The sequence below is a fragment of the Ylistrum balloti genome, unplaced genomic scaffold, assembly GCF_031769215.1.
Source record: "Ylistrum balloti isolate Yb309-2 unplaced genomic scaffold, AGI_CSIRO_Ybal_v1 Utg369994, whole genome shotgun sequence".
In the NCBI taxonomy this organism is placed as follows: domain Eukaryota; kingdom Metazoa; phylum Mollusca; class Bivalvia; order Pectinida; family Pectinidae; genus Ylistrum; species Ylistrum balloti.
In genome coordinates, this window is record NW_026782075.1 from 367,182 (window position 1) to 385,095 (window position 17,914).

Here is a 17,914-nt window from a genome sequence, read left to right on the forward strand (position 1 = left end):
TCATCAGTGATGTTACATCATACGGTTAATTCGACTTCTAGGACTCGTCAGTGATGTTACATAATACAGTTATTTCGTCCTTCTAGGACTCGTCAGTGATGCTACATCATACAGCTGCTTTGTCCTTCTAAGGCTCGTCAGTGATGTTACATCAAAGTTATTTCGTCCTTCTAGAACTCGTCAATGATGCTACGTCATAGTTATATCGTCCCTCTAAGACTAGTCAGTGATGCTACATCACACAGCTGCTTCGTCCTTCTAAGGCTCGTCAGTGATGTTACGTCATACAGTGATATCGTCCTTCTAGGACTCCTCAGTGATGTTACATCATACAACTGTTTCTTCCTTCTAGGACTCGTTAATAACCCTACACCATACAGCTGTCTCGTCCTTCTAGGTCTCATCAATGATGCTACATCATACAGTTGTTTCGTCCTTCTAGGACTCGTCAGTGATGTTACCTAATACAGCTGCTTTGTCCTTCTAAGGCTCGTCAGTGATGTTACATCATACAGCTGTCTCGTCCTTCTAGGACTCGTCAGTGATGCTACATCACACAGTTATTTCGACCTCCTAGGACTCGTCAATGATGCTACATCATACAGCAGCTTCGTCCTTCTAAGGCTCGTCAGTGATGTTACATCAAACAGTTATTTCGTCCTTTAGGACTCGTCAGTGATGTTACATCATACAGCTGTTTCTTCCTTCTAGGACTCGTCAATGATGCTACATCATACAGCTGTTTTGTCCTTCTAAGGCTCGTCAGTGATGTTACATCAAACAGTTATTTCGTTCTTCTAGAACTCGTCAATGATGCTACGTCATAGTTATATCGTCCCTCTAGGACTAGTCAGTGATGCTACATCACACAGCTGCTTCGTCCTTCTAGGACTAGTCAGTGATGCTACATCACACAGTTATTTCGACCTCCTAGGACTCGTCAATGATCCTACATCAGACAGCTGCTTCGTCCTTCTAAGGCTCGTCAGTGATGTTACATCAAACAGTTATTTCGTCCTTTAGGACTCGTCAGTGATGTTACATCATACAGCTGTTTCTTCCTTCTAGGACTCGTCAGTGATGTTACATCAAAGTTATTTCCTCCTTCTAGAACTCGTCAATGATGTTTCATCAAACAGTTATATCATCCTTCTAGGACTAGTCAGTGATGCTACATCACACAGCTGCTTCGTCCTTCTAAGGCTCGTCAGTGATGTTACATCAAACAGTTATTTCGTCCTTCTAAGGCTCGTCAGTGATGTTACGTCATACAGTGATATCGTCCTTCTAGGACTCGTCAGTGATGTTACATCATACAACTGTTTCTTCCTTCTAGGACTCGTTAATAACCCTACACCATACAGCTGTCTCGTCCTTCTAGGTCTCATCAATGATGCTACATCATACAGTTGTTTCGTCCTTCTAGGACTCGTCAGTGATGTTACCTAATACAGCTGCTTTGTCCTTCTAAGGCTCGTCAGTGATGTTACATCATACAGCTGTCTCGTCCTTCTAGGACTCGTCAGTGATGCTACATCACACAGTTATTTCGACCTCCTAGGACTCGTCAATGATGCTACATCATACAGCTGCTTCGTCCTTCTAAGGCTCGTCAGTGATGTTACATCAAACAGTTATTTCGTCCTTTAGGACTCGTCAGTGATGTTACATCATACAGCTGTTTCTTCCTTCTAGGACTAGTCAGTGATGCTACATCACACAGTTATTTCGACCTCCTAGGACTCGCCAATGATGCTACATCATACAGCTGCTTCGTCCTTCTAAGGCTCGTCAGTGATGTTACATCAAACAGTTATTTCGTCCTTCTAGAACTCGTCAATGATGTTACGTCATAGTTATATCGTCCCTCTAGGACTAGTCAGTGATGCTACATCACACAGCTGCTTCGTCCTTCTAGTACTCGTCAGTGATGTTACATCATAGTTCTTGTTCTTTCGACCTTCTCAGGCTCGTCAGTGATGTTACATCATACGGTTAGTTCGGCCTTCTAGGACTGGTCAGTGATGTTACATAATACAGTTATTTCGTCCTTCTAGGACTCGTCAGTGATGTTACATCAAACAGTTATTTCGTCCTTCTAGGACTCGTCAGTGATGCTACATCACACAGCTGCTTCGTCCTTCTAAGGCTCGTCAGTGATGTAACATCAAACAGTTATTTCGTCCTTCTAGGACTAGTCAGTGATGCTACATCACACAGCTGCTTCTTCCTTCTAGGACTCGTCAGTGATGTTACATCAAACAGTTATTTCGTCCTTCTAAGGCTCGTCAGTGATGTTACGTCATACAGTTATTTCGTCCTTCTAAGGCTCATCAATGATGCTACATCATGCAACTGTTTCTTCCTTCTAGGACTCGTCAGTGATGCTACATCATACAGCTGTCTCGTCCTTCTAGGACTCATCAATGATGCTACGTCATACAGCTGTTTCGTCCTTCTAGGACTCGTCAGTGATGTAACATAATACAGCTGTTTCGTCCTTCTAGGAATCATCCCTGATGCTACATCATACAGCTGTCTCGTCCTTCTAGGACTCGTCATTGATGCTATATCACAGTTATTTCGATCTTCTAGGACTCGTCAATGATGCTACATCATACGGCTGCTTCGTCCTTCTTAGGCTCGTCAGTGATGTTACATCAAAGTTATTTCGTCCTTCTAGGACTCGTCAGTGATGCTACATCATAGTTATTTCGACCTTCTAGGACTCGTCAATGATGCTACATCATACAGCTGCTTTGTCCTTCTAAGGCTCGTCAGTGATGTTACATCAAACAGTTATTTCGTCCTTCTAGGACTAGTCAGTGATGCTACATCATACAGCTGCTTCGTCCTTCTAAGGCTCGTCTGTGATGTTACATCAAACAGTTATTTCGTCCTTCTAGGACTCGTCAGTGATGTTACATCAAACAGTTATTTCGTCCTTCTAGGACTCGTCAATGATGTTTCATCAAACAGTTATTTCGTCCCTCTAGGACTAGTCAGTGATGCTACATCACACAGCTGCTTCGTCCTAAGGCTCGTCAGTGATGTTACATCAAACAGTTATTTCGTCCTTCTAAGGCTCGTCAGTGATGTAACGTCATACAGTTATATCGTCTTTCTAGGACTCGTCAGTGATGTTACATCATACAACTGTTTCTTCCTGCTAGGACTCGTTAATAACCCTACACCATACAGCTGTCTCGTCCTTCTAGGACTCATCAATGATGCTACATCAAACAGTTATTTCATCCTTCTAGGAATCGTTAGTGATGCTACATCACAGTTATTTCGACCTTCTAGGACTCGTCAGTGATGTTACATCATAGTTCTTGTTCTTTCGACCTTCTCAGGCTCGTCAGTGATGTTACATCATACGGTTAGTTCGACCTTCTAGGACTCGTCAGTGATGTTACATCATAGTTATTTCGTCCTTCTAGGGCTCGTCAGTGATGTTACATCAAACAGTTATTTCGTCCTTCTAGGACTCGTCAGTGATGTTACATTATAGTTCTTGTTCTTTCGACCTTCTAGGACTCGTCAGTGATGCTACATCATAGTTATTTCGACCTTCTAGGACTCGTCAATGATGCTACATCATACAGCTGCTTTGTCCTTCTAAGGCTCGTCAGTGATGTTACATCAAACAGTTATTTCGTCCTTCTAGGGCTCGTCAGTGATGTTACATCATACAGTTATTTCGTCCTTCTAGGACTCGTCAATGATGTTTCATCAAACAGTTATTTTGTCCATCTAGGACTAGTCAGTGATGCTACATCATACAGCTGTCTCGTCCTTCTTAAACTTGTCTGTGATGCTGAGGCCCTGAATATTGGGAAACCTTAATACAATGGATTCTCTTTACAAATACGTTCCTCTTTAAATTGGTCATAAAAAGGGAAATACAACAGTTTCATTCTCATTTGTCTTGTTATATAAAATTTTATTGTATAAATGTAGCAAAAGGATTTGGCACAAGTTACATCAACATTACAAAGGCCCTCGGTACACCAACGTTAAATTTGGATATAATAGATTTAGTAGATTTAATAGACAATAGACAATAGACAATAGACATAGATTTACAAATAACATAACCTGATCATAAGTGATACATTATTTCAAAGACATTCAATGATAAAAATATCAATATAATAATTAATAGTAATTAGTAATTAAAAGTAATTAAGTTGATGAGTTTATGATGATATCACATTAATTAAATCCTTGACTGGATTTATGTTATGCACACTTCTAACAAGAGGCCAATAGGGCTTGTATTGCTCACCTTGGATAGTTTGCTGAAATTGATAAAATTAAACTAAAAGAAAAAAGTATTTCAAAAATATGTATCTATTTCCCTGTAATAGACCCCTTGCAAAGGGGGTTAGAAGTAAAGTTTTGTAAATCTGGAGTTTTCTTTACCAAGGATGTCTCCAGTTCCAACAGAAGAAGGATTTTACAGAAATGGCTATAATTTCACTATTTGGCCCCACAGCTCCCGCCCTAGCAGGAACTCACTGTTTATACATTGATCTCCTTCACCAGGGCATGTCTCAGGTCAAATTTGGACAGAATTCATGCATTCCTACATAAGAAGGATGCCACCCAAGGGGTTGTAGTCCACCAATCATACAAAATTGATTCCCCATCACCATGGTAATCTTCTGGCCAAATTTGGAACAACATCCAGGTATTTCTCACAGAAGCAGGATTATAAAGAATTTGCGCTATTTCCCTTATCGGGTTCGACCCACTCCAATCTCACATCTCAATGTCTGCTCCAAAGGACCGAAACTCAGTTTGGCAAAAATCTAATCATTCCAACAGCAGGAAAGAATGTTAAAAGAATTGCTCTATTTCCCCTGTCATCCAGGGGGTTAAGACCTACTGTTAATACATAATTGATGTTTCTATTCACTCAAGTATACTTCAGTCCAAATCTGGACAATTTTCTACAATTCCTGAAAGAAATAGATAAATTTTCCTCCCTTGTGCCCCGTCCCTCAGTCCCAAGGAGGGCAGACTCACGGTTTTTCATAAATAGGTTCCCTTTTCACTTAGGATTAACAAATTAATTTGACAAATTTTGTTAAAATCTCAATTGTTTATGGCATGAAATGATTTAAAGGAAACGTTGACAGATGCCGGATGCTGCACTTTCCCTATAGTTCACTTGGCCCTCCGTTTCTGGTGAGCTAAAATTTTTTTTCTGCTGGCAGACTGTCATTCTTAGTAACAATCAACATTACAATTTGCATATTGTACCAAGGACATATGAGAAAAACTTGTCACAGGATATGATGTCAATACCGATATTATCATAAAGGAAATAGAACAGTCAACAAAATATGCATTATGAATAAAAGAATAGAGAAAACACTGTAAAATGTTATCTTTTGTTCTTAAGCAACCTCAGAAAGCAAAGCATATCTGCACTGATCGAACTCAGAATGACTGATTTTTGTTTTTATGTGTCCGTGCAGTGACCTTAGTACAGTATAGGATACAAGTCTGCCTAATCCCAACCCTACATACATTTAACAAATGTGTATGTTTTAATTGTTGTTTTTCTTTTTTCTATTAACTTTTTGTTTCGGTTTTTCATATTTAAGATTCATTTAAAGAGATGTTTGTGAAATTCTAATTATTTCACACAACAATTTTCAATATATATTGATTACTAACAGTGCTGTCAAGTGTCTTATCTCCATTACACCTCCATGCAGTACACGTCATCGAAACACGATTTCCAGGTAACTTGCCACTCAAAACGTGACAGGGTGTAGGCGAGGAATTATTTACTTGTAATGGTCATCCTCCGTAAATGACGTCTCGAGAGGTCTACAAGTATTGACACCTCATCCTGTGAGCCTTTTGGCGACATGAACCATAACTATAGAACTATTTTATGGGACATGTTTTTTGATGCAGACAAATCAAAACAATAAATGTACAGCACGGGAACATATGATATTACATAAACAGATTGTTCCCTTATATTTAAACTAAATCCACACACACTTTCACAAGAAGAACGGGGTAATATAGGAGTAGGGGGGGGATTTATTATGTCGGTTCCTCGATATGGTAATTTCAGTGTATCTTAATTTGTGTCTGTGCAGTTGAATGTCAGGTGTATGTGTACAATGATGCATATTTTAACATCCTTGAGCAATTGAATAGATAACTGTTTGAATGTACCCTATGTATGTTATAATTTAGTTATTTTGTTTAAATACCGAAACTTTTCATACTCTAAAGTTTTCAACTTACATACAAACTCATCACATCATAATGTAATAGTTATGAAACCGTATAAAATCGTTATCAGTATCTGCTTATACAAGGATGTCAAACCTTGTGAAAGTATATACATAATCTATTTCTGTTTCTAGAATATTGGATGTTAGTTCACAAAATTGAAATACACTGAGGGGACACAACCAAGCATAAGAATAATTTGATGATTAAAATTTGATATGTACACTAATAATGCCATGAACTACTCCAATGCTTAAATGTTATTTTAAAGAGCAAACATGGAGTCGTTGTGATGAAAAAGGTTACGGGCGAGTGGAGAGTGGTGATTGTATGCCTCCACATGACCTGTAGTGTTGTTAGTGATGAAAAAGGTTACGGGCGAGTGGAGAGTGGTGATTGTATGCCTCCCCGTGACCTGTAGTGTTGTTAGTGATGAAAAAGGTTACGGGTGAGTGGAGAGTGGTGATTGTATGCCTCCACATGACCTGTAGTGTTGTTAGTGTGAAAAAGGTTGCGGGCGAGTGGAGAGTGGTGATTGTATGCCTCCACATGACCTGTAGTGTAGTTAGTGATGAAAAAGGTTACGGGCGAGTGGAGAGTGGTGATTGTATGCCTCCACATGACCTGTAGTGTTGTTAGTGTGAAAAAGGTTACGGGAGAGTGGAGAGTGGTGATTGTATGCCTCCACATGACCTGTAGTGTTGTTAGTGATGAAAAAGGTTACGGGCGAGTGGAGAGTGGTGATTGTATGCCTCCCCGTGACCTGTAGTGTAGTTAGTGATGAAAAAGGTTACGGGAGAGTGGAGAGTGGTGATTGTATGACTCCACCTGACCTGTAGTGTTGTTAGTGTGAAAAAGGTTACGGGCGAGTGGAGAGTGGTGATTGTATGCCTCCACGTGACCTGTAGTGTTGTTAGTGTGAAAAAGGTTACGGGCGAGTGGAGAGTGGTGATTGTATGCCTCCACATGACCTGTTGTGTTGTGAGTGTGAAAAAGGTTACGGGAGAGTGGAGAGTGGTGATTGTATGCCTCCACGTGACCTGTAGTGTAGTTAGTGATGATGAAAAAGGTTACGGGAGAGTGGAGAGTGGTGATTGGCCTCCACATGAGTGGAGAGTGGTACGGGAGATGGAGAGTGGTGATGTATGCCTCCACATGACTGACCTGCCTCCACATGACCTGTGTGTAGTTAGTGATGAAAAAGGTTACGGGAGAGTGGAGAGTGGTGATTGTATGTGTCCTCTTGTCATTTTTGTGATTTTGTGATGAAAAAGGTTACGGGCGAGTGGAGAGTGGTGATTGTATGCCTCCACATGACCTGTAGTGTAGTTAGTGATGAAAAAGGTTACGGGCGAGTGGAGAGTGGTGATTGTATGCCTCCACGTGACCTGTAGTGTAGTTAGTGATGAAAAAGGTTACGGGCGAGTGGAGAGTGGTGATTGTATGCCTCCACGTGACCTGTAGTGTAGTTAGTGATGAAAAAGGTTACGGGCGAGTGGAGAGTGGTGATTGTATGCCTCCATGTGACCTGTAGTGTTGTTAGTGTGAAAAAGGTTACGGGCGAGTGGAGAGTGGTGATTGTATGCCTCCATGTGACCTGTAGTGTTGTTAGTGTGAAAAAGGTTACGGGCGAGTGGAGAGTGGTGATTGTATGCCTCCACATGACCTGTAGTGTTGTTAGTGTGAAAAAGGTTACGGGCGAGTGGAGAGTGGTGATTGTATGCCTCCACGTGACCTGTAGTGTAGTTAGTGTGAACAAATGATCCACATACTCATTTAACTCATTTTCAATGATAAAATGTTTCAATCCAGTTTGTTATCGCTTCCTCTAAACCTGGTAACAACTGTTTAACTCAGTTACCATGGTTTCCTGGTGATTCCCCAGTGAGATTAACCTCTGCAGTACTGCAAACAGCTACCTGAAGACCAGTTTAATGCATAATGGCAACCTCTTATCTTTTAAGTGGGAAGCCGGCTTCTGTAAGAGCTTTGTGTATAGCAGGGTACACTGTATCATCCTCAATAGTGACAGGAATCTGGAAGTTTAAGGCAAATTATCTAACTGTCAGGTGACACAGGGTCAACACATCCCTATTACACTTAGGTAACCCAGGTTTGTCATCAGACCTGAAACAACATGGTGTTATCTGCCCGACCGCCCGAACATGTGCGATGAGGAAAAGAAGTTTGTTTTACAGTTATTTTTACATTAAAGTTAGTTATCAGTTTTCCCCAGTTACATCATCTTGAGCCTTAAATTTATTATTTCCTACCGAGTACAGTACACATTGATAAGGTGTTGTGCATTGACCTCAACACCTAACTTGGGTTCACATGCACTTAATGTGAAAACACATGACAGGAATATGGAGCAACATCGCCATTGGCATTGAATTTTGTAAAATACAACTTCTAAATGACATAAATCTGATACTTCATTTACATCGCCAGAGAGAGAATTGTCTAAGCAAAAAGGGCTCAGTAGTGTACATGACTAGACTGGACTTTGATGAGGTGAGGTTATGGTAATATTTGAATGAAAAATGGGATATTATTTTTAAAAACTCATAATTGAAATTTCTCAGGTGGAATTCAGATTGTTGACTTCATTGTTGGATTGTTTCCATATACCACGCTACAAGGCAGCACTTTTGAACAAGGGTATCGGTGAAAATGATGAATGATCCCCAAAAATGAATATTGGGCACAAACTTATCACAAAGGGCAATAGTTCTGTAATTATTGGGTTTTAGGACCTGACTTTGGTATGTTTCACATATTCTTCGTATGACCAATGTATATACCAAGTTTCATTATTCTAGTGTAAATGCAAGTAATTTAAAGCTGTGCTCTAGACACAAAATTTTGATAAAGGGCAATAACTGTGTAATTAAGGGGTTTACAAGCCCTGAATTTGGTACACTGCACATCGTCGTAGTATGACCCTTCAGGTCGATGGCCTAAAATGCAGATGTACGTAAATCTGTATACCACATCATAATGAAAATGAAATGAAAAATAAGACTTGAGATATAATAATAATACAACCCTTGTCATTTCACTCATGAAAACTACTGTATCATAAACATTGTGATAACACTGATTAAGAAATTTATACAGTTTAGACCGATAGATGAATGAGTCTAGTTTTAATGAGCAGCATTTACGTACATATAAACAAAGTCTTATGAAATAACAATGCAGTAATATTGAATCAAAGAAACAAAGATTTAAATGCCTACTCAGCTACCTTATATGGTTTCCCTGCTGCTATGGCTGCTAGTGTGTTTCGAGCTATCTTCCCTGCCCGAGTTTTTGGTAGTTTGGGTACAATGACCGCCTGCTTAAAGCTGGCAACAGGTCCTATGAACTGTCGAACCTTGTCGACCACATTCTGGATGACCTCTGCTTCAGATTTCTTCACACCTGCAATTCAACTCATAGCTAGTTACTTAAAATTATCAGGGGGATGACATTGCTTTAATGTATATTATCTACTGCAAATTTTGTCGATATAAGACATGCATGTCAACCAAAACTACAACATTGACAGGTCAGCCTGTGGTTATATTATATCCCTTACAATCATCAACATGCCCTCCCTAATACAGCTGAAGATAAAGTTAGACATTTGCCATACATAAGAATTAACCTTTGATCTGTTGACTATTTCAAAACTTTTTATCCCCGTTGTCTTCAACCTTTTGATCTAAAGGTCAAATCCAGTAACCTTGATCTTTTGGTAAGCTGAGTTCTTGTTAAATTCTAACTTAGCTTCATAATGTTGTAACTTAAAATGTTCACCAGTGAAAAGATACAAAATTTGACCTTGACATTCGGACCTATTGACCCTGAAATACAAAGTTATGCAGTGACTTATGATCTAATGACCTTGACCTTGTATGTATCTTCCTTTTCAAACTGAACATTCTGACCCAAATTTCATTTAATAAATATGTCAATAAATACTATAGTGTCAGACTGGGGCTGAATTTGTGAACAGATTGACTGATGGATTGATGAATAGATGTAGTCAGTTAAAATTAATATGCACCGCAAAAGTATTTTGTGGGTGATAAAATTGCAATGCAATTAACAAAACAATTATTTCATGTGAGATTGTAAAGCCTACGAAATTTCAATATAAACTGGTGAAAATCTGTGGGGAAGTAACTATTCCAAAATGAAATGATCGCCCAGGAAAACACTGGTTCATGTCATTGTAATTAAGTTAACAAAGTTTGAAAAATGTTGGTTAAAAATTGTGGGATATTTTCAGAAAAGCGAAATTGACAATCAATTGATGATGTCAAAATTTTTGACAGGCATATCAAAATATTTGACACTTTAATCAAGATATATAATTTTTTTTGCAAATTTTCAATTTTTTAACAACAATGGGAGTCCGGTAATTTCTAGAAACTCACCATGTTTCACAACACATAGTCCCAGAGGGATCTGGCCCTTGAGTGTATCTGGGACTCCGACGACTGCAGCCTCCACCACATCATCACTCTCCAGAATAGCCTAGGGTTATACGTTTGTAGATCTGTCACAACCATTATCAATCATCTAACAGAATGGAGAAATTTGGTGGTAAAACTTTTGTCTAATATGTGTATACTTACCTGTATTTCGAAGCATTTTCTGTTATTTTGATGAAACAACAACAACATTTGAACGGAATAATAATTCAAACTCAAATTCATTGATAGACATTTACACAAACACTCCCAAAATGTGAATCTTGGTCAATCCAAGCAAGTATCATCACATTCAAAGAATGAAAAACTACTGAAATATCAATAGCACCAACAGGCAAATTAAAAAGCATCAAACTTTTCAGCTTTATATCAAACATAGAAATAGATTATTTTTCAATAAGATTGCTATGACAACTGTAACACTTTCCAATAAGTTTTATCAGTCTGCTAAAACCCTGTGTTTGTCTACTGGTTGACAACATCTTGGAGGAAAAGTTGTGATATTTTGGAACATACCCCCTTAATCATCAAATCACCTGCAGCATGTAAACTCCAAAAGTTGGGAATGCAGGGATGTTTCTATCCAGAGATGTAAAATTAATAATAGGGAAATCAAAATCATATTGCATATCATACAGCTTGGTGGGAAGATATCCATGTTGGTTTCGTTGTAGGAAAATATTGAGATATGAAGCTGATCGTGTCGTGTCCTTGATTTCCAATTTTTGTGGATATATACAATGGGCGTGGTCAGTAAATCTCTTGTTATTTAAAGACAAGACATAATCAATATATCGAAGGTGAAATTAAACAACTTTTCAACCTGTGACTGTTTTGATAAGTCCTTCAATAAATTCAGCCTCGTATGAAAACAGACAAGTCAGCCAGCACAGGGGCACAGTTAGTTCCCATAGATATGTCAGTAGTCTGTTGGAAGATCTTACCACCAAATCCGACAAAGATGTTGTCAACCAGAAACTCAATGATTTTTATAATTTAGTTTTTTTCATAAAATATGCTTCAGTATAGTTCACTACATTATATTTGCACTGCCGTTTCACCTTTCTTTGACAAGAAACTCTCAAAACACTAGAACAAAGGTGTTTTATCAGTTTAAAGTGTGTTATCATGTTGTAGAGAGTAGAAAAATCTATTGTCCTTATAGAAGAGGGTGTTGAAGATGGGTCAAAGGTTCTTTGAAGGTCTTTGAAATCCACTTACTATTCCACTTCTCAAGTAAACAGTTTCTCAGTCAAGACTGTAACACAGATTGGATAATATTCAGATTGGCAGTAAGAAGTTTGGACAAAGGTCATTTAAACAGCTAGAGGTCATAGTGATCCCATTAAGAAATATTTTATTTTTCTGTGCGTGATACGAAGCTGAACGTGTTTGATACCAATTAGTTTGCTTGTTAGCTCTGTTGCTGCATACCCCATTCTCATTTGAGAACGTGACAACACTTACTTGGATTGATAAAGGTTTAAATGGCGGGTGTCGTTGATGAAGCAGAAGATGCTTACTCTTCTGGAACACCTGGTCTTATTCTCCTTGTACTTTTCCATGAGTCTCCTGTAAATCTTTCATCGGTTCATATTTTCCTCTAGGTTTATTGAATGTGAGTTTGGATTATGATTATGTTGAAATGTTGGTATTTTCTTATTTTCTATTTTTCGTTTTCTTTTTTTGTTATTTATATGGATTCTTGTGAAGTTTGGGAATCCAATATAAACAGGGGAGGTCCATACCTTTATCATTAAAAGGCAACCCAAAAGACTGTTATACTGAAAAATGATTAGCCAGTATTTCTACTTTGGATTCTATAGGATTGGAGTTCCCACCAACTGTAGTGTCCCAAACTCTCCTAAAAGGGCGTTGTTTACTCTGCTTACCTCCTCTAATGCTCCAGTTGACAGACGATGTCCGGCCACATTGATGACATCATCTGTCCGTGTAAGGACAGAGATATACCCTTCTTCACAACGATATCCTGAGTCCATTGTGTTATAGTAACCCTGGCAAAATCAAATTGGATCAACACACATCAATTTGCTGCCAGAGCTGAGATCTGTACATACATGAATCAAACTGTGACTGTTTAAGTAATTGTACACTAAATACCCCAGAGAATGAAGTATGCTTCAACTGTGAACATATAACAGGAAGTTGAATATGTTTCTTGTTTAAAGTTTTTTCAAAGCATTACCACAATACATATACAGTAAACATCCAGTCAGTTTAAATAGTTGGGTAGTTCAAACACATGATACTTTTCAGTAAAAACAATAATTTTCTGTCTAGTGATAGTTCAAGCCCTTTCTAGTTTGTTTCACTTACATTTTGTGATTTTTGGCAATGTGATTTATTTTCACAAGCATGATTTTGTATTATTCGAACAGGTTCAACAATATTTTATTAATTTTGTTCGAATTGACAGAAGATTTACTGTGCCCTGATTAACAACATCCAGGTACCAACAACTTGTTATCAGTTTTAAAAAAAGGCCCATGGGGTCTGTATTGCTAACAAATATTTCAGTTTTCACAAAAAAAAAAAAAATTTCACAATTATATCATAAATTTTTCTCCTAAATGATTAAAATTTTTTAATGTTCAAACAGCAGCAAGCAGAAAAGGAATGTTTCAATTAAACTTTTACAACTATTTTCCATATTATGGGGTCTGTCTCTTTGTAGATCCTTGATTTACATAAAATTGAGTCCCCTATTAGACACAATCAGGCCTGAAGCAGGCCTCAAGACCCACCATTTATTTAAAAATTGGTTCCTTCTCAACAACACAACGCTCATAACTCAATTTGATCACAAAGAACCGACCTCACTGAGGATGCTACTAAACCAACATGAATTTTTCAGTTAAATACAGCAATACAGTAAATTTTCCACTTTTGGCCCCACACCTCAGGTTCCTGAAAGGTCAGCCCCATTTTGCGTATAATCTTGATTAATCACCACATAGGCTAGTGAACTCCCGAATATGATTGATATTCAGTGCCAAGTTCTAGAGACAGTGTCTTAAAAAAAAAGATATAGAAAAAACTTCTCCTTTTGGCCAACCTCATCATGATCAGCTGACAGAACGACTGACAATCAATTGATGCCTTAAACTCGGATACAGCATAAACTGACCTTGGTCATTCCGATCAGATAGGCTAATAATTTAATCTGAAAATCAACAAACCTACTTGTATACGTTTGAAGTATGTTTCCTCAAATTTCACATCATTTTTCCAAAGTGTAGAGAAACTTCCAGGTGGCAGTGGTAGTCTGTCATAAAGTAACAACAATACAAATATGATACACACCAGGTGGCAGTGGTAGTCTGTCACACCAGGTGGCAGTGGTAGTCTGTCACAAAGTAACAACAATACATATATAATACACACCAGGTGGCAGTGGTAGTCTGTCACACCAGGTGGCAGTGGTAGTCTGTCACAAAGTAACAACAATACATATATAATACACACCAGGTGGCAGTGGTAGTCTGTCACACCAGGTGGCAGTAGTAGTCTGTCACAAAGTAACAACAATACAAATATGATACACACCAGGTGGCAGTGGTAGTCTGTCACACCAGGTGGCAGTGGTAGTCTGTCACAAAGTAACAACAATACATATATAATACACACCAGGTGGCAGTGGTAGTCTGTCACACCAGGTGGCAGTAGTAGTCTGTCACAAAGTAACAACAATACATATATAATACACACCAGGTGGCAGTGGTAGTCTGTCACACCAGGTGGCAGTGGCAGTCTGTCACAAAGTAACAACAATACAAATATAATACACACCAGGTGGCAGTGGTAGTCTGTCACAAAGTAACAACAATACATATAAAATACACACCAGGTGACAGTGGTAGTCTGTCAGACCAGGTGGCAGTGGTAGTCTGTCACACCAGGTGGCAGTGGCAGTCTGTCACACCAGGTGGTAGTGGTAGTCTGTCACAAAGAAACAACAATACAAATATAATACACACCAGGTGGCAGTGGTAGTCTGTCACACCAGGTGGCAGTGGTAGTCTGTCACAAAGTAACAACAATACAAATATAATACACACCAGGTGGCAGTGGTAGTCTGTCACACCAGGTAGCAGTGGTAGTCTGTCACAAAGTAACAACAATACAAATATAATTAACACCAGGTGGCAGTGGTAGTCTGTCACACCAGGTAGCAGTGGTAGTCTGTCACAAAGTAACAACAATACAAATATAATACACACCAGGTGGCAGTGGTAGTCAGTCACAAAGTAACAACAATACAAATATAATACACACCAGGTGGCAGTGGTAGTCTGTCACACCAGGTGGCAGTGGTAGTCTGTCACAAAGTAACAACAATACATATATAATACACACCAAGTGACAGTGGTAGTCTGTCACACCAGGTGGCAGTGGTAGTCTGTCACACCAGGTGGCAGTGGCAGTCTGTCACAAAGTAACAACAATACAAATATAATACACACCAGGTGGCAGTGGTAGTCTGTCACACCAGGTGGCAGTGGCAGTCTGTCACAAAGTAACAACAATACAAATATAATACACACCAGGTGGCAGTGGTAGTCTGTCACAAAGTAACAACAATACATATATAATACACACCAGGTGGCAGTGGTAGTCTGTCACACCAGGTGGCAGTGGCAGTCATACCATCACTGCTGAAGTATGACCGATTGTACAACTACCATATTATATGAGACTCCCACTGTCACTCCCACGTGGATAAATTGACGTCACAGATTTTACCTGAGAAAGCTAACCGTGGACAGGTAATAAAACTCACCTGTAATTAAATGCATAACCGCATCAAGAGGTGAAATAGATTATCAAACTATAGATACCAGCAAAATACTATTTTTCTTTTAGACCTTGCAACAATTGCCCCAGTGGACGGAGACCCAACGTTTACAATTGCCCCAGTGGACGGAGACCCAACGTTTACAATTGCCCCAGTGGACGGAGACCCAACGTTTACAATTGCCCCAGTGGACGGAGACCCAACGTTTACAATTGCCCCAGTGGACGGAGACCCAACGTTTACATGTTATTGTTACCTGAATTATTATACCATCATAATCTGGATTATACCAGGTTCCTTACAACTTAACAAGAGCCATGCAGTTAGACAGAATGTATTTTGGTATACAAGAAATCAACAATATATTAATTCTGAAATATATATTTACTCACTTGACAACAATCTGTCCTAGTTCCATAGGGTCTGTCTCGGAGTTGTCAGGTCGAAGGACTTTCACTGTACACCAACAAGATCATAAAATTAATACTATGGTTACATATATAAACCATCTCTGATTCATCTCTGATGTACTCCCGAGTGTCTCATTCAACGTCTCACGCTCCATTGTTGAACTCTCTAATGTGTCACTCTAATGTGTCACTCTAATGTGTCACTCTCTAATGTGTCACTCAAATGTGTCACTCTAATGTGTCACTCTCTAATGTGTCACTCTAATGTGTCACTCTAATGTGTCACTCTCTAATGTGTCACTCAAATGTGTCACTCTAATGTGTCACTCTCTAATGTGTCACTCTCTAATGTGTCACTCAAATGTGTCACTCTAATGTGTCACTCTAATGTGTCACTCTCTAATGTGTCACTCTAATGTGTCACTCTCTAATGAATCAGTCTCTCTTGACTACCTGATGAGACTACTTACCTGTACAGACAGGGACTGACTTCACTGTGACTACCTGATGAGACTACTTACCATTACAGACAGGGGGACTGACTTCACTGTGACTACCTGATGAGACTACTTACCATTACAGACAGGGGGACTGACTTCACTGTGACTACCTGATGAGACTACTTACCTGATGAGACTACTTACCATTACAGACAGTGGAACTGACTTCACTGTGACTACCTGATGAGACTACTTACCTGTACAGACAGGGGGGCTGACTTCACTGTGACTACCTGATGAGACTACTTACCATTACAGACAGGGGGACTGACTTCACTGTGACTACCTGATGAGACTACTTACCTGTACAGACAGGGACTGACTTCACTGTGACTACCTGATGAGACTACTTACCTGTACAGACAGGGACTGACTTCACTGTGACTACCTGATGAGACTACTTACCATTACAGACAGGGGAACTGACTTCACTGTGACTACCTGAGGAGACTACTTACCTGTACAGACAGGGGGGCTGACTTCACTGTGACTACCTGATGAGACTACTTACCTGTACAGACAGGGACTGACTTCACTGTGACTACCTGATGAGACTACTTACCTGTACAGACAGGGGGGCTGACTTCACTGTGACTACCTGATGAGACTACTTACCATTACAGACAGGGGGACTGACTTCACTGTGACTACCTGATGAGACTACTTACCATTACAGACAGGGGGACTGACTTCACTGTGACTACGTGATGAGACTACTTACCATTACAGACAGGGGGACTGACTTCACTGTGACTACCTGATGAGACTACTTACCATTACAGACAGGGGGACTGACTTCACTGTGACTACCTGATGAGACTACTTACCATTACAGACAGGGGGACTGACTTCACTGTGACTACCTGATGAGACTACTTACCATTACAGACAGGGGGACTGACTTCACTGTGACTACCTGATGAGACTACTTACCATTACAGACAGGGGGACTGACTTCACTGTGACTACCTGATGAGACTACTTACCATTACAGACAGGGGGACTGACTTCACTGTGACTACCTGATGAGACTACTTACCATTACAGACAGGGGGACTGACTTCACTATGACTACCTGATGAGACTACTTACCATTACAGACAGGGGACTGACTTCACTATGACTACCTGATGAGACTACTTACCATTACAGACAGGGGGACTGACTTCACTGTGACTACCTGGTGAGACTACTTACCTGTACAGACAGGGGGACTGACTTCACTGTGACTACCTGATGAGACTACTTACCATTACAGACAGGGGGACTGACTTCACTGTGACTACCTGATGAGACTACTTACCACTGTGACTACAGACAGGGGGACTGACTTCACTGTGACTACCTGATGAGACTACTTACCATTACAGACAGGGGGACTGACTTCACTGTGACTACCTGGTGAGACTGACTTCACTGTGACTACCTGATGAGACT

At 39.7% G+C, this 17,914-nt stretch overlaps 1 protein-coding gene and 1 long non-coding RNA gene across 2 annotated transcripts in view; both read right to left on the reverse strand.

The window, feature by feature from the left end:
* Positions 1 to 3,925: 3,925 nt before the first annotated feature.
* On the reverse strand, positions 3,926 to 7,259 carry LOC132548018 (uncharacterized). The gene is made up of 2 exons (XR_009554138.1): positions 6,822 to 7,259; positions 3,926 to 6,752 (listed from the first exon to the last, which is right to left on the reverse strand). It is a non-coding gene; the product is annotated as an uncharacterized LOC132548018 (long non-coding RNA).
* Positions 7,260 to 7,539: 280 nt separating this feature from the next.
* The window catches only part of LOC132548016 (acyl-CoA synthetase short-chain family member 3, mitochondrial-like), a 30,628-nt gene continuing 20,253 nt past the window's right edge, over positions 7,540 to 17,914 (reverse strand). Inside the window, exons 11-16 of the mRNA XM_060211828.1 lie at positions 15,960 to 16,023; positions 13,956 to 14,037; positions 12,644 to 12,766; positions 10,695 to 10,794; positions 9,518 to 9,693; positions 7,540 to 8,303 (exon numbers count right to left, since the gene is read on the reverse strand). Coding sequence (XP_060067811.1) covers positions 8,220 to 8,303; positions 9,518 to 9,693; positions 10,695 to 10,794; positions 12,644 to 12,766; positions 13,956 to 14,037; positions 15,960 to 16,023 — 629 coding nt within the window. The 3' untranslated portion in view covers positions 7,540 to 8,219. The remainder of the gene's footprint in view (positions 8,304 to 9,517; positions 9,694 to 10,694; positions 10,795 to 12,643; positions 12,767 to 13,955; positions 14,038 to 15,959; positions 16,024 to 17,914) is intronic.